Raw genomic sequence first — 24365 nt, 5'->3', positions numbered from 1 at the left:
TTTTTTTATTAAGGTATCATTCATATTATTCTGCCACCCATTTTTTAATTGGGTTATTTGCTTTCTGGGTGTTGAGGTGTGTGAATTCTTTATATATTTTGGATGTTAACTCCTTGTCAGGTATGTCATTTACAAATATATTCTCCCATACTGTAGGATGCCTTTTTGTTCTGCTGATTGTGTCCTTTGCTGTACAGAGCTTTTTAGCATGATGTAGTCCCATGTGTTCATTTTTGATGTTGTTTCCCTTGTCCAAGGAGATGCTTTCAGGAAGAAGTTGCTTGTGTTTGTATTAAAGAGATTTTTGCCTATGTTTTCTTCTAAGAGTTTTATGGTTTCATGACTTACATTCAGGTCTTTGATCCATTTTGAGTTTACTTTTGTGTGTGGAGTTAGGCAATATTCCAGCTTCATTCTCTTGCATGTATCTGTCCGGTTTTGCCAACACCATTTGTTGAAGAGGCTGTCATTTCCCCATTGTATAGCCATGGCTCCTTTATCATATAGTAATTGACCATATATGCTTGGGTTTATTTATATCTGGATTCTATTCTGTTCCATTGGTCTGTGGGTCTGTTCTTGTTCCAGTACCAAATTGTCTTGATTACTGTGGCTTTGTAGTAGAGCTTGAAGTCAGGGAGTGTAATCCTCCCTGCTTTATTCTTCCTTCTCAGGATTGCTTTGGCTATTCGGGGTCTTTTGTGGTTCCATATAAATTTTAGGACTATTTGCTCTAGTTTGTTGAAGAATGCTGTTGGTATTTTGATAGAGATTGCATGAATCTGTAGATTGCTTTAGGCAGGATGTCATTTTGACGATATTAATTCTTCTTATCCATGAGCACGGGATGTACTTCCCTTTATTGGTGTCTTCTTTAATTTCTCTCATGAGTGTCTTGTAGTTTTCAGAGTATAGGTTGTTCACTTCCTTGGTTAGGTTTATTCCTAGGTATTTTATTCTTTTTGATGCAATTGTGAATGGAATTGTTTTCCTGATTTCTCTTTCTGCTAGTTCATCATTAGTGTACAGGAATGCAACAGATTTCTGTGTATTAATTTTGTATCTGGCAACTTTGCTGAATTCAGATATTAGATCTAGTAGTTTTGAAGTGGATTCTTTAGGGTTTTTTATGTGCAATATCATGTTATCTGCAAACAGGGACAGTTTAAATTCTTCCTTGCCAATCAATCTGGATGCCTTTTATTTCTTTGTGTTGTCTGATTGCTGTGGCTAGGACCTCCAGAACTATCTTCAATAAAAGTGGGGAGAGTGGGCATCCTTGTTTTGTTCCCAATCTTAAAGGAAAAACTTTCAGCTTCTCACTGTTAAGTATGATGTTGGCTGTGAGTTTGTCATATATGACCTTTATTATGTTGAGGTACTTACCCTCTATACTCATTTTGTTGAGAGTTTTTATCATGAATGGATGTTGAATTTTGTTGAATGCTTTTTCAGCATCTATGGACATGATCATGTGGTTCTTGTCCCTTTTGTTGATGTGGTGGATGATGTTGATGCATTTTTGAACATCATACTGTCCTTGCATCCCTGGAATAAATTATACTTGATCATTATGTATGATCTTTTTAATGTATTTTTGAATTTGGTTAGCTGATATTTTGTTGAGTATTTCTGCATCTATGTTCATCAGGGATATTGGTCTGTAATTTTCTTTTTTTGTGGTATCTTTGTCTGGTTTTGGTATTAGAGTAATGTTGGCCTCATAGAATGAGTTTGGGAGTATTCCCTCCTCTTCTACTTTTTGGTAAACTTTAAGGAGGATGGATATTGGGTCTTCACTAAATGTTTGATAAAATTCAGTGGCGAAGCCATCTGGTCCAGGAGTTTTGTTCTTAGGTAGTTTTTTGATTACCAGTTAAATTTCTTTGCTGGTAATTGATCTGTTCAGATTTTGTTTCTTCTGGGTCAGCCTTGGAAGATTGTTATTTTTCTAGAAAGTTGTCCATGTCTTCTAGGTTATCCAGTTTGTTAGCATATAATTTTTCATAGTATTCTGTAATAATTCTTTGCATTTCTGTGGTGTGTGTAGTGATTTTTCCTTTCTCATTTCTGATTATGTGTGTAGACTTTTTTTCTTGATAAGTCTTGCTAGGGGTTTATCTGTTTTGTTTATTTTCTCAAAGAACCTGCTCCTCGTTTAATTTATTCTTTCCATTGTTTTATTCTTGATTTTATTTATTTCTGCTCTTTATTATACCTCCTACTGATTTGGACCTCATTTGTTCTTCTTTTTCTAGTTTCGTTAATTGTGAGTTTAGAGTGTTCATATGGGGTTGTTCTTCTTTTCGGAGGTAGGCCTGTATTGCATTATACTTTCCTCCTAGCACGGCCTTCGCTTTATCCCACAGATTTTGTGGTGTTGAATTATTGTCATTTGTCTCCATATATTGCTTGATCTCTGTTTTTATTCGGTCATTGTTCCATTGATTACTTAGGAGCATGTTGTGAAGCCTCCATGTGTTTGTGGGCTTTTTCATTTTCTTTGTGTAATTTATTTCCAGTTTCATACCTTTGTGGTCTGAGAATTTGGTTGGTACAATTTCACCCTTTCTGCATTTACTGAGGCTCTTTTTGTGGCCTAGTATATGATCTGTTGTTGAAAATGTTCCATGTGCACTTGAGAATAATGTGTATCCTGCTGCTTTTGGGTGGGGTGTTCTGTAGATGTCTGTTAGGCCCATCTGTTCTAATGTGTTGTTCAGTGCCTCTGTCTCCTTACTTATTTTCAGTCTAGTTGATCTTTCCTTTGGAGTGAGTGGTGTGTTGAAGTCTCCTAAAATGAATGCATTGCATTCTATTTCCCCTTTAGTTCTGTTAGTATTTGTTTCACATATGTAGGTGCTCCTGTGTTCGGTGCATAGATACTTATAATAGTTCTATCCTCTTGTTGGACTGACCCCTTATCATTATGTAATGTCCTTCTTTGTCTCTTGTCTGATAGATATAAGTACTGAAACTCCTGCTTTTTTCTCCCTATTAGCTGCATGAAATATCTTTTTCCATCCCTTCACTTTTAATCTTTGCATGTCTTTGGGTTTGAAGTGAGTCTCTCATAGGTGGCATATAGATGGGTCTTGTTTTTTTAATCCATTCAGTGACTCAGTATCTTTTGATTGGAGCATTCAGACCATTTACATTTAGGGTGATTATCGACAGTTATGTACTTATTGCCATTGCAGGCTTTAGATTCATGGTTACCAAAGGTTCAAGGGTAACTTCCTTACTATCTACCAGTCTAATTTAACTGACTTAGTATGCTTCTACAAACACAATCTAAAGGTTTTTTTTTTTTTTCCTCCTTTTTTGTCATCATCCATTCCTTATATATTAGGTATCATATTCTGTACTCTTTGTCTATCCCTTGACTGATTTTGGGGGTAGTTGATTTGATTTCACATCTGCTTAGTAATTGTTCTACTTTCTTGACTGTAATTTTATTTCCTCTGGTAACAGCTATTTAGCCTTAGGAACACTTCCATCTAAAGCAGTCCCTCCAAAATACAGTGTTGAGATGGTTTGTGGGAGGTATATTCTCTCAGTTTTTGCTTATCTGGAAATTGTTTAATCCCTCCTTTAAATTTAAATGATAATCTTGCTGGGTGGAATATTCTTGTTTCCAGGCCCTTCTGCTTCATTGCATTAAGTATATCATGCCACTCCTTTCTGGCCTTAAGGTTTCTGTTGAGAAGTCTGATGATCGCCTGATAGGTTTTCCTTTGTTTGTGATCTTTTTTTCTCTCTCTGGCTGCTTTTAAAAGTCTGTTGTTAGCCTTGATCTTTGCCATTTTAATTATTATATGTATTGGTCTTATCTTCCTTGGGTCCCTTTTGTTGGGAGATCTGTGCATCTCCATGGCCTGGGAGACTATCTCCATCCTCATATTGGGGAAGTTTCAGCAGTTACCTCCTCAAAGACACTTTCTATCCCTTTTTCTCTCTCTTGTTCTTCTGATATCCCTATAATGTGAATATTGTTCCATTTGGATTGGTCACAAAGTTCTCTCAATATTCTTTCATTCCTAGAGATCCTTTTTTCTCTCTGCCTCAACTTCTCTGTGTTTCTGTTTTCTAATTTCTATTCCATTTACAGTTTCCTCTACTGCATCTAATCTGCTTTTAAATTACTCCATTATATGTTGCATTGCAGATACTGTATTGTTGAACGTTTGTATCTCAGGTCGGAATTTGTCCCTGAGTTCTTAGATATTTTTCTGTACTTCCATGAGTATGTTTATGATTTTTATTTTTAAATTTCTTTCAGTAAGATTGATGAGTTCAGTTTCACTTGGCCTTTTTTCTGGTGTTTGTGGGATTTTGGTTTGAAACAGGTTCATTTGACGTTTCATATTTGTATGTGGTGCCCTCTAATGACCAGAAGCTCTACCCTCTGGAGTCTCTCAGCCCCTGGAGAGATATTGGGGGGTCACGGGGGCATGGGGGTGGAAAAAGCTGTTTCTTGCTTTCTGGCTGCTGTGCCTGTCTCCACTGCCAGAACCAGTGGTCCAAGCACATGGGTGTAAGCCTCTATGCTTTGTGTTTGTAGGTGCCATAGGCAGGGCCTCCCTGTGGCTGGTCTGAAGCCAGGGCAGGGGCTGCTGGTTTGCAAGCTGGTGCAGGCTGGGAGGAAGGTGCAGCAGGCTGTGTATCACATTGGGGGCCTTGGAGCTGCGTAGCGAGCCAGGGGGATGGAGCACCTGAAGCTCCTGAGAGTTCCCAACCTGCTGGGCAGAGTGCGCCTGGACAATTTTGTCCACCGGTCCTTTCTCCTGAGCAGCAAGCTTGGTGCAATCTTTGCCCCTTTAGCAGCCTTCTTGCTGTTAGGTAGTCTCTCAAACTGCCCACCTTTCTTTTGGGATGTGCATCCCTGTTTTCCACAAGTGGCTGGAATCTCAGTCTCTCCAAGTATTCCGCCTGTCTTAACTTTCCAACCCCACTAATCTCCAGAGCACCATGTAGTGTAGGTTCATACTCCCAGTGCAGATCTCCAGGGCTGGGTGTTCAGCAGTCCTAGGCCTCCACTCCCTCCCTGCTCTGTTTCTCTTCCTTCCACCAGTGAGCTGGGGTTGGGGAAAGGCTTGGGTCCCGCCAGATCATGGCTTTGGTACGTTATCCTGTTCTGTGAGATCTGTTCTTTTCTCCAGGTGTATGCAGTCTCGTGCATCCATCCTTCTGTCCTGTTGCTCTTTCAGGATTAGTTGTATTAACTATATTTTCATGTTATATTTGGTTTGGGAGGAGGCCTCTGTCTCACCTCTCATGCTGCCATCTTTAATCCTCGAGTCTCCCACATCATAGCAATTTACAGCATGAAACTTCTGTCAGTTAAGAAATATGTGTCCTGTGAAAATAAACTGAAGCTCAGGCTCAAGTGTTTGATCTTACCTTTCTTTGAAGTCTACTGAAGTGGGACTTTGATTCCATCAGCAGTTTTTCCCACATATGTTGCCAATTTTATTAGTGATTTTCCCTGCCAGCATTCTTTTCTGGTCTGTGCTTGGTTACCTTGCTCTAGTCTGTGTAGTTATTTGCACACACTGAAGGACTCATTGTTCAGCGTGGGTGGGCAGGGATGTGCACAATGTTTCTGTCTCTAGTGAAGTGAGTCCTTGTGCCCACCAAACTCTGAAATGTGACAATTAAGGAGATTTTTAAGGAGTCTTTAGACTGCCTCTGCAGAGTCTCATCACATGGATTGTAACCCAGACTTAGATAGCCTGTGTTGATCTCGGCATTAGATACTGTTCAGCTTTGGTTATCTTGTTGTCCTAGTACTCACTCACGTGTATTAGATCAGGGGGTGTATTTGTTAGAGTCCTGGCAGGAAAATAGAAAACATACAATTATTTTAAGAATTCAGTGTACAGAATGGATTAAGTAAGTTTCAGAGGACTAGAAATGCAAAAACGTAACACTGAGATAACAGAGTGGTAACTACAGGAAGCAGCTCCACCCCCATTTCTGGGGTGCAGAGGAAGGAGTTGGGTTATTATAGAATCTAGAAGGTAAGAGGGAAACACCCCATGCAGCTAGAGCTCAGGTCTCTGAGGGGAGGATGTAACCTGGCTTTTGCTGGCACCTCTGAGAGTGCATGATGAGGCTGGTTCTGGGAATGTGGAAGCTGGAAACTGGAACCATTGTTACTGCCAGGTGACCATTTTGGGGGCAGTGCTGCCAGGACAGCAAGTCAACAGAAGGATGGCATCCCTGTACCCCTCCTTCTGCCTTCCTCCAGGGCCCCTGCCGACAGAGCCTACCAGGCAGCGGACAGGGGTGCTTCATGCGGCTTCTGTCCCCACTCTGCATAGTGTGGAAGTAGATTAGCTGATGGCTAAGTAACCAGCATGGGTGGTTGCTTCGTGAGTGGGAGCAGCCCTGAGTTTATCTGAGAAACATTTCAGGACAAGCAAGCATTTAGGAAACATTGTTCTTGAAAATTACTGGTTTTTTGGCCGTTGTGGTAGCCACTTGCAATGTAACTTGGTGTCTTCTGAGGGGTGTTCTTATCACATGTGGAAAATATCTAAGCCTAGGGTTCCAAATGTTTCTTTGAGAAATTAGTCTTAGACATAGATCAAAGTGTCAGGGTTTCCCCAGGCTTTCTCCATTTCTTCTTTTAGATTTTAACTGTTCTTAAAATTGACTAAAGATTAGGTTTTCGGGAGTGGGTGGGGCAGGCTCAAAGCCCATTGGTGGTTTATGTGCAGAGAGAAGAACATGGAATGTTGAGTTAGGGAGCCCTAGGTTGAAATCAGCTAGCTCTGTGACCTCAGGCAATTTATTTAATTTGCGTTAATTACAGTTTCCTAATCAGAAAAATAACAATAATAGCACCTACCTCTTACAGTTAGAAGGATTGAGTCATTGAATTAATTTCTATTTATATATAGTACCTATAATCTCCAGGGCACCCAACTGAGACAATAACCAAAAAAGTGCATGGTAAAAGAAAATGGAAGGGGAGTTAAATGGTACACTAGGAGATATCTATTTAACATTAAAGAAGCAATAATGGAAGAATTGTGGAACAAAAGGTGTGACATAGAGAAAACAAATAGCAAAATGGTAGAAGTAAGTCCTTCTTTATTAGTAATTACATTAAATGTAAAGGATTAGCTTATCCAGTTGAAAAACAGAGGTTGACAGAATGGATTAAAAAACATGATCTGATCACATGTTGTCTACAAGAAACTCACTTTAGTTTCAGAGACAAATAGGTTGAAAGTAAAAGGACATAAAAAAAATACTCTGCAAACAATAACAAAAAGAGAGCTGGAATAGCTATACGAAGTCCAGACAAAGGACACTTGAAGACAGAAATTGCTACTACAGGCAGAGAAGGACATTATATAATAATGAAAGGGTCAGTCCATCAAGAAGGTGCCTTGAACATAGTTAAATAAATACCCCTGCACCATTGCACTGTCACATACACACTTGTCCATAAATTTAGATGCTTCTTGTATATTGTAATCTAGCATGGACACCATTCCTTTCATAGTGCAGGAGGTCTTTTCAAAATCCTAGGCTAAAAGCCTGCTTTCATCTGATGTTGAATTTCTCCCTGCCACACAGGTACGAAGACGCTCTAGTCCTCTTGCTCACAGAGGTGTTGAATCGAATCCAGTTCAGATACAACCAGGCCCAGTTGGAGGAGTTGGATGATGAGACTCTGGATGATGATGTAAGCGGCACACCCTGGTTGACCTTTCCTCATGGTCAGGTTGTGGTATGAATCAAAATGGGAATTGGGAACCTGTAAGCCCTCTGCTCTGGAGACTATTTTTAAGCCAGAGTAGTCTTACAGTTTGAGTTTTGCATGTGGAATTTACATCCTACTGGTCTTTTTGGGTTCATTAATTGTTTAAAAAAAAAATGTTTTACAGGCATTTTTGCCCATATGAACTAGAGATGTAAGTGGAAAACCATGTGTGCAGTGAAAAGTGGTTTAGTAAGGACTCTGTATCCTTCCTGTTTCCCGTGCCTTGTACCCACACCTCTGCTCCCCACTCTGGGTGGGCAACAAATAAAAGCTAGTGGAAATAAAGAGATACTTAATGATAAAGTTGAAATGAAAGGAAATGTCTTTTGAGTATATTTTGTAAACTGGTATCTCTTCAAATCAATCTTGAGTCTGTTAATGGTGGTGTGCCCTACATTTGGTAAGGAAAATATTTTTAAGGATACAACTCCAGTGTTCCTTTTTCTTAACCATCCTGCACTTAAAAATTTTCAAGTCAGTAATGTAGCTCTTAAATAGCCGTCCCTGTGTCATGGTCAAGCCCATGAGAATAGCCATGTTTGGGTTAGTTAGAAAGAGCTCTGTACTTGTAACCAGATGGCTTGGATTGGAGTCTCTGGGACTTGGGCACAAAGGAGATTGAAGCCTGGGCGTTGAGTTTCTCTGGGTCTTAATTTCCTCATCTCCCAAAAGGGTATATGTGTGATCAGCCTGTGTTGACAGTTACATGAGGGTACCACCTGTGAAAGACTGGCTGCATGCCTGGTACATAGGTGCTTGGTAAATTTTAGCTTCACATCTTGTTAACTGTATGAGTTAGGCTTGTGCTCATATTTTAAGCATGGATCAGTTTCACTGGGATAGGTTGTTAGATTTTGGTTCAGGAGGTCTGGAGTGGGGGGGGCACAGAATTTGCATTTCTGACAAGCCCCCAGGAGATGTTGATTCTGCCTCTCTGTAGACCATACTTTGAATGGCACTGATGTGGTCAGTTATAGGAACATAATAATGACATCTCAGGACGTAATGAGTGATGGATCCTGTAGCTGGACATGAGCATTCCCCAAGTGATGTTTTTATTCCTGTAGTCCTATGACCTACTGTAGGGGGAAAAGTAGGTCATTTTACATGGATCATGTGCTTTCTGAGGAAATAGCTTTTTATGAAATTAATTCATTGGATTAAACATGGCCTTTTAAAAGTACCAAGTAACCTGGTTCCATTGTTCACCATTTCTTCAAAATTTTATGTCTGAGAGTGGACTTGTGTTTGAAGACAGGTTGGCAGGGAAGATGACAAGACTGCCTTTGTGGGAGAGCTGACCCTTCTGTGTTTCCCCCGCAGCAGCAGACAGAGTGGCAGCGGTACTTACGCCAGAGCTTGGAGGTAGTGGCCAGAGTGATGGAACTCCTTCCCACACATGCCTTCTCAACATTGGTAACTTACCATTGGGAGGGGATGAAGAGCCTAATTATTTTCTTGCATTTATAGCATGAGTAGTAAGGCTTTTTACTCATTGGTGGTATAAAATACATATTTTTAAAACAGAACTATAATTAACATAACCTACCCTCAAATTTAAAAATATTAATGTTTTCCCAAAGTATTTTAAATCAACCTTTGGAAGCCCTGTTTTTCTTTCCTAAACTTTTGGGTATTAGAAGAATTTTATTGATGCCTTCATGCTTTCTTCAGTAGCTTGAAAGGGGCCAGGCCAAATAGAGGATTTATTTGTAAAAATTACATTGCTGAAAAGCAAGCCTTTGTAAGTTCATTGCTAGCACTCTGCCTGTGTTTATGTGCTAGAATCTTTAGTCATAAGGACTGATTTCATTCACTAAGTGGTGCTGTTTATTTGAGGAGATTTTATTAGTCCATCTCTTCTTCAAAGGCAAGGTTATTTATTGGAGTTAGCTGTGCATCACACAACCCAGCTGTATCTGGTGTTCTCTTAGGCAAAGTGCCGTTTTATTTTGCCATCTTCCTCTTTAGGGACCTGTCATGCTAAAGTTTTATCTTTGTCTTAATGGTGAGTTAGCCGTGTTAGAAAGAAGAGATGCAGCTCTGTTTATGAAAGTCCTGTCTGCTAAATAAGGGAAACTGACTTCCAAATAATTCAGTATGGCTTTTCACTTTGCCATGCACTTTAATAAGACATACCTGCTATTTCTTCCAAGGATTTCCCTTGGATTCAAAGGGAGATAGGCCCTGACTCAGAGCTCTGGGAGGTGTAGATCATTTGGGGGCTTGATGTCCTCTTTTAGGAACATAATAATCATACCCAGCATCCACTGCTTTGTTGAGAAAAAAGTTTCAACCTGATATGAAGCCTGATATGTTTCTTTCTAATTCCAAATATTGGTGGTTTTATTTGTAGAAATTGTTGGGGTGGGGATCACTGAGGGGAGCCACCTCTTCTTACATGCCTGTAAGGGTTCCCTGAGAAAAATTTTTATCCTGTTACTCCTCCCATAGGTACTTGTAATGTTTTACTATTAAAATTTACATTTTTTTTTTAATCTTTGTTTCTTTGTTTTCAGTTCCCAGTTCTTCAGGACAATTTAGAAGTTTATCTGGGGTTACAACAGTTTATAGTTACTTCAGGGTCAGGTAAACTGGTTTTTATTTTCTAATTTATCCAACATTGAAAAAAAAATTGGATTAATAATTATTGCTTTCTTTGCTGTCAGAACATGATTCTTCCAGTGCCACCTCCCCACCACTCCATCTTTCTCCATTTCTAAACAGAATATTTTTAAAAAATCTTGATAAAAAGGAGCTGTGAAGGAGGTAAAAGATGAGGCTATCACAGTACATTTCAATGAGGTGTTTCACTGAGACAGAGAAAAGAGGCTAATTTGTAGCAGAGGGGTAGGACTTAAAAAAAACTGAGCAATTAGAGTATTTCCTTATGTCATTTAAATCAACAAATACACTAGAAAAAAATGGCCTTGTACTTTCCTGAAATGTGCTCTTTCTTCTCTGTCTTTTAGCAACAGGAGGGCATAGGAGCCGTTTGGAGCATGCTGATACCCTCACAGTAGAACATGCTGATACTTAGGGATTGTTGGCTCTCCTTCTGTAATGGCCTATGGGAGGCTCTGACTACAGCTAGTTGGAAAGGCTTTGGGCTGCTATTTGCAGGATTCACCGGCTTGGGGTTAACGTTAGCATTTTTTTGTTGTTTTGTTAATAATAATAGCTTCTGTTTGTGGAACTCATCACATGTGAGACACTGTATTATTTGCTTATGCTGTCTTATTAATTCTCTCAGCTGTCTTGTGAGGTGTAAATACTAATAGAAGTTACTGTGTTTTACAGAATAAGAAATTGATATTCAGAGATGTTAATTTCTGCAAAGTCACATAGCTTGTTAGTATTAGTCCCAAGATGGTATAAAAGGGAATGATAAAAAATTGGATTAACTAAAATCTGACATTGATTTTGCCAGCTGAAAACACTGGAAACTTAACATGGTGCTTGTAAGCACACCTGTGCTTTGCCCACTGCTCCCTCTCCAGCATCGCCTGTGGTCACTTCCCACTGCTGTTCTTGTTTTCCTTGCAGGAACTATGCCTGGCTCTGCCTGCAGCCCCTCTGCTGTGTAACTCTGTTGTTTCAGCCTGGCACAGAACTGCCCAGGGTGCAGCCCATCTTCTGGGCAAGTTTGTTATTCATGGCAGAGCCTCCATGGGAGGCTCTTTCTGAGGCTGCCCTTCTTGGTGGCCTGTGACGGCTTGTTTCCATGACTTTATTAGCTTTTAAATAATCCTCTGGGCCCCAGGAGGGTGATGGGACTTGGCATTCCCCAAGTATAAGCCCTAGTTTTGTAAATAGGGTAAGAACAGCTTATACACAACTTTGAAAAGACTGTTTTTCAAAGCAAACCTGCTTGTAAAATATGCTGTCAACATTTAATGAAAATCAGTGTGTATAAATGCTGCAGATGTTTATAGAATCCGTTCTTGGGAAAAATTGTGCCCTGATGATCTCTCCCTCAAAGTCACTATTCAAATTAGAATGTGCTTAGAACCTTAAAGACATTCTTCTTGATCTTAAAAAATCAAGCATGTACTCAAAAAGTAACCCCTAAGTTTCCTTTTCTGTATTATAGCTGACTTTTCAATATTACATCAAGTCTGTCTTCAGGTGAAAGTCTGCAGTGATTCTTAAATCCTTTTTCTGAGACGTAACTGATAACTTAGAGTTCCTCATCTGAGAATTTATTTTTCCTTAAATGAAATACCATATACCTGTTCTCATTTGAACCCATTGACTGGCAATTTCATGGTGCACTTTGCTCCTCCAGATCATTTCTAAGTCTCATCCTTAGCACCAGTCCTTGGTGTATACTCCAGTGGTGAAACCTCTCAGGCCAGAGAAATATTATTTTGTGTTTTAAAATGAGCTCTCTTATCCATGATGAAGCATTCCCCCATCCTGTGGTGGCTCACAATCCAAGTTTCCAATGCTAAGGCCATTAAAAAACAGAAACTCTGAGTACATTTTGTTCCCTGGTTCCCAGGGCCATTTACCCCCTCAAATAATCTCCATGCTGTAGCCAGCCTTTAATTCTTGGTTTCCTCTGGAGCTTTGTATAGCTGGGAGTTTAGTATTTACTCTGCTACTGCTGATCTGCCTGCTTCCACTTTCTCAGTAAAGTCCAAGGCAAAACATGTCACTGTGGCACATGGGCTGCTATGCCTCTTTTACCCCTGGGAGGTCATCCTTTGCTGTCACTGTCACTGTCTTTCCCACCATTTGTGGCTTGAGAAATCCTCTCATTGGTTGTTGTGCCCCTTAGACTGATGGGTCCTTACATGGCTTTAAAGTATCCACTTTGTATATATTTGGCTTCTGCCACTCTTCATTGAGATCTTTGCTCATTGAGGGAACATTTTTGCTCTAAGAAATAACTCCTGTTAACTTTTCTGTTTAGCCATGGAATCCTTCTTGCCAAAGAGATTGTTTCATCTGCAATAATATGTATTAATATAGAATAATTGTGTTCTTTGTTTGGAATTTCTCAAATGCTAATTTTCACACCTCCACCTCCCCAGCACCCCACCAAAAAGAGAAGATGAATTATACTTAGCATTAAGGTTTTTTTCCAGGGTAGTGATTTGCCAGGGAGCTGTTCTTTGGATATGGCTTAGAGCACATCTAGACAGCTTCAGGATGACTTGGTTCATATAAGATAGGACTTAATGTGGCTCTTATATTTTCTCTTCCTAAAACTTTTATGTAGCAATATTCTGAAGGTTCCACTTTGTAGATGTTCTGTGCTATTGGGGAGAAATCCAAGCCTTAGCCAAAAAAGAGGGAAGTATGGATGGATCAGAAAAGCTCTTACAGTGGGACCTGTGGCCTGCCTCCTCAGGTTGAGGTGGTGCCTTACATGATTTCGTGGTGGCGGTGGGATGAGGTTTATAGGCTGGGGGGCAGGGGTGGAGACTTAGATTTGGAGTGCTTAACTACCTGTGTGTTTGTCTGCTTTATAGATAGTGGGCAAAAACTGTCTGTAGTTTTGATTAACATGAACCTTAGATGGCATATGTAGTAAGTTAAATGATATGGAATTGCAGTTTTCTTAGGCCAGAAATGGTCAAATCTCAGCAATTTTATATGGTTCAAACTAACAATTTAAAACACATGCACATAGTGTTCCAAGTTGATGTACATTATAGGTACTGCTCTTGTTAGACAAATTAGGGCAGGGTTAGAGGGTAGTGATCAAGGTGGTAAGGATTCTCAGGAGGAGGGTAATGTGGGAAATGGAAGGGACCCAGGGGTGTATATTAGCCAAAAGGAGATTTGCAAGACTGCTCCCCTGCCTTTGCATCCCCCCAAGACTGTCACGTGTCAGCAGGCTTAGGCTTGTTTTGTGTTCTACCCTGAAGGGTAGGACTGCGGATAATAAGGAGGAATTATAGGGGGACGAATTTGCCCTATGTTGTTGACCAAGCTGTCCAAAGATGGAAGACTCCCTCAAAAGGCATTGGGCTCTCTAGCATTCAGTTGAGGTGTCCAGGAGGAGGTTGAAGGGCTGGGTAGGAAGGGGCAATGTTGGGGGAAGGCTGTGCTTCAGATGTGTTTGTGTGCTTGCAGGGCCAAAGGGGAGGCCGGGGCAGGATGGCTTCTGAGGTGTCTAATAATCAGCTATTAGGGACCATACTACAATGGGAATCTAATTTATGGTGATGTTTGGTTTGGTTTTTAAGAGAGAAACTCAGAGTATTTTCCTTCATGCTTAAAATATTTAAGACCCTAGTTCCTAGGGCACCTAGTTCTAGCTATTAAGTACAATGAATAAATTGAAAACTAGTCATCAGGGTAGAGCTTGGTAGGAAAAGGAGTGAGAGATGAAGATGGGTGCATCCAGAGAGAGTGTTCTCCCACTGCTCTTTGACAGAAAAGCTGGTCTCTTTCTTTGGCCTATACTACCACCATAACCAGTTCCAGGGTATATATTCTTTAAGGGTTTATTTCCTACAGAGCCCTAAAGCTTGGTGGGTGTGCAAAGGTACAGCAGTCTTACTTTCCCCTGGGAGTGGGTTGCATAGTTGCAACCTGGTTGACCTTCAGATGGTATAGAATTGTGTACTTCTGTGAACTGGGAGGTGAGGAGAGAGGCAGTGTTCCCTGTCACGTGACCAAGCATGACCAAAAATACCTTTTGGTTTTCATGCTCTGGGCTCATCTGGCTGGTGTGGAGTGGCCATCCTCCTGCTCTGACTGGAGGAGCTGGCTCACTCTCCTTAGATGCCCACCCCAACGGGCTCAGTGGGTGTTTTCTGCACCAAGGGACTGCTGTCCACGTGAAGTGTAGAAGGGGGAGCAGCCAGCCTTTGGCACTGGCTCTGTCATTGTAAGTGCCTTCCTTGAGGTGCCCCTTCATTTTGTTCTGCTCCTTGGGATATGACAGTGCCCCTGGCCATAGTGTCCCCTTTTCTGGCTCCTGTTCTCACTTGGGAGCTGTGTACACCACTTGGAAGTCTGTATAGGATCTGAGGCATCAAGCTTGCTACTTCATCCACCAGTTTCTTAGGTGTTGGGGCTTAGGTGTTTTCCTCTCAAAGGTGTTGCTTATCCATATTCACCTTTACATAATAAAGTGAATATGCCCAAGGGCAGTATGAGGAAATTAAGCTCCCCAAGACTCGCTGTCCTGCTCTCATTTGCTCTCTGTTCTATATCCCTTCTCTAGTATCAGCTTAATTCATCCATTTGTGCCCGCCCACTCTGTACCAGGTGCTGGGCTGGCTGCGGGCATAACCCTGCACTGTGAAGGAGTCCGTAGTCAATGAGAGCAGACTTAAGAATCATTCTGCCTCCCATCTGTGCATGAGGTGTCCTGGATGAATGCAGGAGGGGAGGGAAGCATGTTCCCTCTGTGGGGGTGGTGGGGAGTGAAGGCCTCCCAGAAAAGGTATTCTTATGTGAGTCTGGAGGATCTGTAAGAGGGGGCAAGGCATGTTCCAGAGGATGCGATGAGCCATCCAGGCAGACATACCAGTTTGTGAGACATGAGGCACTGGAACTTATCAGTGGGTCCAGATGCTAGTATAGAATCAGGAGGAGGTGAGGTCACAGAGACTTGGGGTTGATGCTGGGGAGTTCAGGCACTCCCCGTTTAGCTGGAGTTAAAGGAGGAGGGTTGGTGAGAGCCAGCTCTTCTCCTAACATTCAGAACTTGAAGTGGCAGCATGAGAGAGCAGGGTTGAAAGTATGTAGGGAGTGGTGGTGGTACAGGTGCCCCGGGGGCAGTGGCATTACTGTTGCTGCTCCCCTCTCACCCCCATGCATGGGAGGAGGACTTGACCAGACTTAGACTCTCTCTCCCCTAGCCTTTGTGAGGAGGTGGATCCAAAGGGCATGGAGGTGGCTGAATTGAGGATGTTTTTGTCCTTCATCTTTGCACCCTCCTTGCTCAGCTTGAAGAAATTACGTTGAAAAATAAAACGTTTCAGGCCTTAAAAAATCACTAGCTTTGTTATTCATAATTACTACAAGCACTAAATAATGCTTTATAGTTTACAGGGTTTCTTACTCATTCTAACTTAGCCCTTACATTAGTGAAGTAGGTAGTGCCATTTTTTTTCTGTTTTAAAGATGAGAAAACTGAGACTTAGAAGGGCTTGCTGAGGCACAGAGCTGTAAGCGGAGGCGAGTCTGTGTCTTCTGAGTCCCATGCTTTTATTACTTACTGTGCGACCCTTCTGGGGTGGAGGGCTGAATGCACCCTCTTCTTGGAGCAGAGGTGAATCCTGCCTGTCAGCCCATGGAGAGATTTTATTGTGACAGGCCATGTGCAGAAGGTGAGCAAGTTAGGAGTTGCATAGCCTTAGCTTAGGATACCAGCTCTGCCTCAGAAACAAGACCTATGTTAGGCAAGTTACCGGGCCTCCCTGGGTATGGTTCCTTGGATGTAAAATAGATGGTACCAGTACCTGACAAGGTCAGGAGGGGTCAGGTCAGGGGCTCGGTCCATTTAGTACACCCCAGGCTGTCTGCCCCTCCCTTGGCCCTAGAGTGCATGTGGGCTTGGGTTTAGGTGGAGACTGGGCCCAGTTTCCCTGCTCGTTACTGGGAAGCAGCCTGTGGGTTGCTGCATTTCAGAAATAAGCTTTGCTAAATGTCGCTTGTCTTGAGGAGCTGTTATCTATAGTGGTAACTACATCATGTTCTTCCTGTGAAAAACTATCTGAGGTGTTCTGTTCCAGGACACAGGTTGAACATCACAGCGGAGAACGACTGCCGGCGATTGCACTGTTCCCTGAGAGACTTGAGCTCCCTCCTGCAGGCTGTGGGCCGCTTAGCTGAGTACTTTATCGGAGATGTGTTTGCTGCGCGGTTCAGCGATGCCCTCACGGTCGTGGAGAGGTAGGCGGGCATTTAAATCATGGAGCCATCCCTCCTTCAGAGCTCAGTTGTACCTGCTTGTAAGGGGCAGCATGTTGTCACACATAACTTCTGCTCTGGCACTGGGTCTGTGGAGGCTCTGTCACATACAATGTGAACCATCACTTAGCCTCCTGAACTGCAGGTCCCTCCTCTGTACAATGGAGTGAAGATAGTGAAGAATGAAATGAGCTAAGGCACTTAGCACAGTGCCTAGCATATAGCAAATAATAGAGGTAAGCTGTTATTTCATTGAAGATCTTGTATAAGGATAGAAAGACAGGATTAACCTCAGAAGAAACCAGGTGGGATCAGTGTTACTCCTTGCTCATTAGGGTGAAGACACATTAGGAAAGCCCTATTATAATAAAAGGACAAACAGGTAGTCAGCAAGTGCTATCCAAGTAGGCAGCCAGATGTCAGAGGTGGGACTTTTTCCATCCCTATATGTAAAAGGACTGGTTTTTCCAGTCCTGTTAGGATCCTAAGGAGTTAAAGCCAGAAGCCTCTAAGCCTGACCTGAGAGATGGTTCCCAACCTTTGCACCACCAAACTCCTTTAATTACTTCTTCCCCCTGGGTCCCTCATAGGGTTTACAAGCTGCATTTGTTGAGAGCCATTTCATACTACCCACACCTCCCCCTTCCCCTTATAAACTCATACTTTTAAAAAGTCATGTGCTTAAAATACAGGTGGTAGGAGGTTCAGATCATTTCAAGGTAACCAGTGAATTGACTAGATTGAAACTGGGTAGATACGTCCAGCCCAAAGTTCAGATGTTTGATGCTTTAATTGTCCCAGTAGCTATTTCATTGGTAACATACTGACGGGGAAAAGAAGTCCCAAGCCTAGTCACTTTTGCAAACCAGATTTTTCTTTAAACTGCTACTCTTAGCTTAAAAGCAGAGATAACTAAGAATTTTAAATCTTTAAAAGCCAGGTTAATATTGTTAAAAAGCAGCATACAGCAGTAGGAAACTTTCAAAGTGGTTTTGTACATTCCTTGTCATTCTATACTGTGAGGGACAGTTTTGTATTGTATCTGTGCGTAAACTGTGGCCCAGAAGTGGTGAGTGCCTTGCTTCAGGTCACACAGTTCCTGAGAGGGACTGCATGGACTTAAAGCAGTTTCCTGAGTCCAAGTGCTGTGCCTTTTCCAAACCACTGAGTTTCTACTTCCAGAGTCCTTGTTCCTCTTTTTCTTGCACTAGGCCTGTTTACGATGATGGCTAGCAGGGATAGAACATGTCTTTCTGTCTGAAATTCACATTTTAAAATATAATACTTAAGCAATACATCTCTCCATAGTGTGATGATTGATGAGGAATGCTGACTTATTGTTTTATAGGTCCTTATATGTACATCTTTCTGCACTGTGTAGCTTTGTAGGCTCTGTACTTAAAGCTGCCTTGCTGTTTTGTGTTCATTTAGAATGAAATGTGAGAGAAGGCTCCTTGTTAAGCCTGTGTGATCTTACTAGCCAGTGTGATTAGCAATGTTTTCACTTGTAGATTACATGAAAAAACCTGATACTAAAACTGCTAAACATAATGATATTAAAAGACACATTTGGAACTCTGTTTATAATGTAGAACAGCATTCCAGCATTAAGGAATGCTGTAGAATGTGAAAAAATGTAAAATCAGGTACTAATGATTCCGCTTACTTGAGGCCCTTAGTCACAGTCTGGGAAAGTAGAGTGGTGGTTACTGGGGCCTAGAGGGAAGGAGTATGGAGAGTTACTATTTAATGGATATACAGTTTCAGTTTTACAGGATGAAAAAATAATGGAGATGGATGGTGGTGATGGTAGCATATTTTGAATATATTTAAACCCACTTAAGTGTACACTTACTGTATGAATATAAAGAATGTAGAGCAGTATAAAGAATTAAACACCAGGTGCATTTTTGGTATATTGCTTACTGATGGTAACTGTTTTGATGTCCAGTGGCCGGTCTCAACCCCTCTCCCCTTCTCGGACTTCAGACTGAGAACCCTTGGCTCTTTTGCCTTCACTGTCTTGACTGACAGGAAATGCCCCTTTCTGACGGCTTCTCAATCCTGAACAAATTGTGGCTCAAGCTGGTGGTTTTCTAATAATGTCCTGCTTTCTCCCCTCATCAGAGAAACATTTTTCAGAGTATGATCCACATGCATCAGAGTCCTCTGGATACTTTCAAAGATGCACATTTCTTTATCTTTCCTCACAAGTGCAGACTTGATCTGTGGAGTGGGACCTGGGAGTCTGCATTTGTAACAAGTCCCTGTTGATTCTTATGCCCAGTGAAGTTTGAGAATTTCTGCACTATTGGATTGCGGGAGAAAAACACACTCTGTCTTCCCTTCATCCATCTCAGACCTGCCCCCAGTTTTCCTTACAGGGAGAACTTATACAGATCTCCAGATTCCTTTCCCTTTATTCCAAAAGGAATGTCTGTCTCTAACAGAAGAGGCATTTTTCATTTCCAGTAGAGCTGCCTATTAGTTACTCTGTTTAATGCTCATTTGTATATAGTGAATCTTGGGCACCCAGTGAGTGCAGCATCAGCAAGCTTCTTTTGAAAGAATTGTGCTTGATGTTAAAAACACCTCAACCTATTCTAGAAACTTTTGCCCCCACCGTCTCCATTTTATCATGAAAATTTTCAATCTTCAGAGAAATTAAAAAATGATACAGGAAATACCCCATATACCCATCAGTTATATTTTTTAGTGAACACTTTGCTAATTTTCTTCAACATACATCTATCTACCTGAAATATTTACTTTTTCCCAATTTTTAAATTGTAAAATATGTATAAAATCTTTCATCCTAATTGTCTTTGTTGTATCATTGTATTACATCATGTTATCTCTGTTGGATATAGTGTTTAAAAAACTTTTGACATTGTAAATAATGCTTTGGTTGGTACCTTTGTATATAAATCTTTATGTGCATCCCAGATTTTATATTTGGGATGAAATTGAAGGCCTGGTCTTGATTCTTTTTTGTATGGAAAAAAGTTTGTCCTCAGGATCTTTGTTGGCACCTTTTTCATTGTGTCATCTTTATCCATAAGCTGAATGTTTTTATTGCCTGCTTTCTTGTCAACAGGTTGGTCAAAGTCACTCTGTATGGATCGCAGATAAAATTGTACAACATTGAAACTGCTGTGCCATCAGTACTGAAACCTGATCTCATTGATGTGTAAGTATAGAGTTAAATGTTTTTGTGTTCTTAGGAAAGACCTTGTATTCCAGCACCAAATCCATTTATAGATAAAAAGGAACCATAGTGGCTGCCATGAAGAGGAAAAAACCTCTTGTCTCCAAACCTAGAACGAACGAAAGTTTGATTGTATGTATGTCTAGGGGCAGAGGTGGTTAGAATAAGTGGGCTTCATTAGGCAGAGGAGAGCTGAGAGCCGAGGTTGTATGGAGTAGGCAGTTCAGAGGGGAAAATAGCACAAGCCAAGACAGAGTCACTGTGGGGAGCTGGTGAGCAGTTTGGTGGGAGATGAGGCTGGTAGGCGTATTGGGACTAAAGTGGAAACACCTTGAATGCCATGAGTCTTATCCTGTAGACCAGTGACTGAAACTATAGGGTACGGAAGAATTACCATAGGGGTTCTGATTACAGCATGATGGCATAAGGCCAGGGTATTTGCATATTAACCAAGAACTTCAGGTATTTCTGAATTAGGACATCCAGGGACCACACTTTGGGAAACTTTATATAGACACTGGGAAGCCATGAGGAAAGTGACATATGGAAGGGATAGAGAAACGAGGACTGGAGATAGGGCCACATCCCAGAGATAACACTGCCCAGACAGCTGGCTTCCTATGGACTAGAGCAGGGGTTGGCAAACTGGCCTGTACCCGATCCAGGCCACTGCTAGCTTTTGTAAATAAAGTTTTACTGGAACACAGCCATTCCCATTCATTTACATATTGTCTGTGGCTGCTTTTGCATAGCAGCAGCAGAATTGAATACTTGTGACAGACAGTATGGCCTGCAGAACCTAAAATATTTACACTCTGATTTTTGCAGAAAAGGCTGACCCCTGTTCTAGAGCATTCTTGAGCTATAAATTAGATAAATGATTATAGTTTTATATATTATGGTAGTTAAAATTTTTTTTAATAATGCTTTCCATTTTTGAGAATTTAGAGAAAGCTGTTATTCTTCTCCTGAGAAAGATGATTATTTGCTCATAAACACAACACTCTGCACACAATTTCAGGAAGTTTTAGAGCCCTTTCCTTCAGCCTCAAGGTACTCTAGATTGACTGAAATTCTTAAATCCCAGGGGCAGACTTTAATGTCCTTCCTCCTTGCTTTTGGTATTCAGAACTTTAAAGGGTAAATTGATCAATGAATTCTAAATATAAAACACAAAATAACTGCTTGGTCACCATGAATTTCAAACTCCCAGTATCTGTATTTTCTTACTGTAAGGTACTTAGTACTTTTTCTTACCTAACTTCTTATTCTGGAAAAGTTCAGATGGATAGAAAAAGGGAAAAATAGAATGAACAACTTAATACTCTCACACTAGATTCACTGATTCTATTTTGCCAGATTGACTTTGGTTTCTTGTGCTTTCTCTGGACATGTGCATACACATACTTTTTTAAATTTGAACTATTTGGAAGTAAATTGTAGACCGCATGTTAGTCATTTCACCTATAAATCCTTCAGCATGTATGTCCTAGGAACAAGGTCATTCTCCTAAGTAATAATACCATTATCAATACTCAAAAACTTCCATGCATACAGTAATATTGTCTAATATTTTTAAGAGTGTATGTGTGTGTGTGCGCGCACACACACGTGTGTATTTTTTTTCCCTCCATGGTCATATTTCCCCAGTTGTCCCAGGAATGTTTATATCTCTCTTTATTTTTGGATCCAAGGTCTAATTAATCATGAATCAAACATTTTATTTATCTCCTATAATCTAGACCATTTCCCTGTTGGGCCGGAGTTGGGGGCGGAAGGGAGAAGAGAGACTGACTTTTTCAAGATCAAACTTTAACTTAAGGAGTATCTTAAAAATCTGAATTTGTCTAGGTGTTTCTCTGCTGTATTAGATTGAGGTTAAACTTTTTTAGTAAGAATATTACATAGGTGGTGGTGTTTCTGTCCTCTTGCATCTTATCTGGAGGCCCTAGAGGTCAGTCAGTTTGCCCTATGATCACTGATGCTAAGATTGATTTATAAAGTGGTATCTGCCTGTATCCTCTTTCTGTCCACTGAAAGGTCCTAGAGGCAGTGACATCCCAGTAGTAATGCTGCCCCTAATGCCCAGGCTCTTAGTTTCTAAAAGATATTGTCCACTAAAATGAATTAAAGCTCCTTGGAGAAGCGCTCCAAGCATGGTGATCCTGGAGAATCTTGTGTGTCAGTAAGGAAGGAAGTGCTCAATGAACGTTGGGAATATAAGAAAAGGACACAGTGGCTATGTCAAAGGGTTTTCAGTGGTCAGACCTGACAATTTGATCACAGGAAAGAATAAGGTTGATAATAGCTTATAACAGGTTGGATTTGAAGAATCTGTACATCCATATGATAAAAAAAAGATGGGGGAGGAAAAACTTTTGTACAGAAAGATGCCAGCTAGTAAACATAAAAGGAAAAATAGAATTAGAAAAATCATGAGTTTGTAGCCACCAATGTAATAATGATTTAGGCAAGAATCCTCAGTGGGTGCCCAAACCATACCTGTATATTTACAGTATATCTAAAGAGAACAGGAAATTTATGTATCACCCCACAGATAACTAATTATATCAGAAAAGGGAGAAATTACATTTATTAGAAGATATAGTGTTTTTAAGCTCTGAGGTAATTGCTTCACTTTAAGATTTATTATTTAGCATCTTTGATGAATTGTGAACTTTTATGATCTATATTTTTTTGCTTGTATGATGCAGTACAAAATTGGCAGGAATCAAACAGAGTCTTTGACATTTCACGAGTTATGCTCTAGCCAGATATAATGTATGTTGTGATGGAAGCTTAGACTTGAGAATCTTATATCAGAGTTTATTTATGAAGTTACAATACCTGGTAGTTTTCCACACCCTTTTTCTAGTTCCGAAGTCAACCCATTATCACTTAAGTTCTTTGATACTGTTTTTTTGTTTACCACTCTCTCAAGTGAACTCACGTGTCACGGAAAGATTGAGTAAGAGCAGATAGACACGTACTAACTGTATTCTGTGTTCTAGGCATTTATGACAATATTTAGATGTGTTTTAATTTTTAGGACCTAACATGAGCAAGTAAATGATTTCCATGCTGTTGCACATGTCCTGGAACAGTAAATGTAATGGATGGAATTCTTACCTCCTATGGGAAACAAGTTTAATGCTAACATATTTGACCTTAACCTTGAAAATTGTGTCTTCTCTCCTTTTCGCAGGCATGCTCAGTCCCTGGCAGCTCTGCAGGCTTACTCTCACTGGCTAGCACAGTACTGCAGTGAGGCTCACCGGCAGAACACCCAGCAGTTTGTTACGCTCATCTCCACTACCATGGATGCAGTCACACCTCTAATCAGCACCAAGGTCTTGAAACAGTGAAGGCTACACCTTTCATCTAACTCTCTGTCCTTCTATCCATATAGCCACTGATTGTAAAATCAAAATAGTACATAGCATTAGACCCCCAATTCTTACCACCGTGATAGAGCTGTGGGTTATTTCATATTCCTTGTTAGTCCACATAATTTTTTTAGTTCTCTGTTCCACATGAGTGTATGCTGATTATGAAAAAGTAAAATATTATTGAAATGCACAGACTAAAAAGTTACGGTACTCTTTAATCCCTTCCTCCAAACAGTTTCTTTTCCAAGGTAAGCACCATCAGCAGTTCGTTGTCTGTCTTTCAGACATTTTTCTGTTTTCACATAAAGTAGCCCTTTGTAGCTAGCTGGAGGGATATCTTCTTTTGCTTAACAGAATGACTTGGAGACCTTGACATGTGTAGAGCAACTTTAGTTTACCACATTGGCCAGTGCTGTTCTGTAGTGGAAATGTATTGTAATTTTCCTATTGATGAAAATTCAAGGATGTATGTATGCCCTTGAAGGGTGGGTTCTTGGAAGTGGAATTGCTGGGTCGAAGGTTGTATCCTTCTAAATTCTGATAGATTCCATTAAACTGTCCTTCAAGAAGACTACCAATTTGTATTACTGGGGCATATAAGTATTCCTCCTCCTTCCTTTTTTTTTTTTTTTTTTTTCTTTTTATAGTTTTCATCATTCATGGCATTCTATACTGCTATTGATTGATTGATTGTCATTAATCTACAATTACATGAAGAACATTATGTTTACTAGGGTCCCCCCTTCACCAAGTCCCCCCCACAAACCCCATTACAGTACTGTCCATCAGCATAGTAAGATGCTGTAGAATCACTACTTGTCTTCTCTGTGTTGCACAGCCCTTCCCATGCCCCCACCCCACATTATACATGCTAATCGTAATACCCCCTTTCTTGTTCCCCACCCTTATCCCTCCCTTCCCTCCCATTATCCCCAGTCCCTTTCCCTTTGGTAACTGTTAGTCCATTCTTAGGCTCTGTGATTCTGCTGCTGTTTTGTTCCTTCAGTCTTTCTTTGTTCCTATACTCCACATATGCGTGAAATCATTTGGTGTTTGTCTTTCTCCGCCTGGCTTATTTATACCCTCTAGCTCCATCCATGTTGTTGCA

At 40.8% G+C, this 24365-nt stretch overlaps 1 protein-coding gene across 3 annotated transcripts in view; it reads left to right on the top strand.

The window, feature by feature from the left end:
- Nucleotides 1-24365, top strand: part of XPO6 (exportin 6) — a 114872-nt gene that overhangs the window by 72737 nt on the left and 17770 nt on the right. For 2 of the 3 annotated variants that reach the window (XM_036905701.2, XM_057487082.1), the window contains 6 exons: nt 7594-7702; nt 9104-9196; nt 10300-10369; nt 16483-16642; nt 19758-19850; nt 23074-23218. In XM_036905701.2, the coding sequence (XP_036761596.2) occupies nt 7594-7702; nt 9104-9196; nt 10300-10369; nt 16483-16642; nt 19758-19850; nt 23074-23218 (670 nt within the window). The remainder of the gene's footprint in view (nt 1-7593; nt 7703-9103; nt 9197-10299; nt 10370-16482; nt 16643-19757; nt 19851-23073; nt 23219-24365) is intronic. The other variant, XM_036905702.2, reaches the window with a different exon arrangement.

This window comes from Manis pentadactyla, chromosome 10 (assembly GCF_030020395.1).
Source record: "Manis pentadactyla isolate mManPen7 chromosome 10, mManPen7.hap1, whole genome shotgun sequence".
In the NCBI taxonomy this organism is placed as follows: domain Eukaryota; kingdom Metazoa; phylum Chordata; class Mammalia; order Pholidota; family Manidae; genus Manis; species Manis pentadactyla.
Note: the sequence above shows the minus strand (reverse complement) of the source record. Positions and strands in the feature narration are given on the sequence as shown.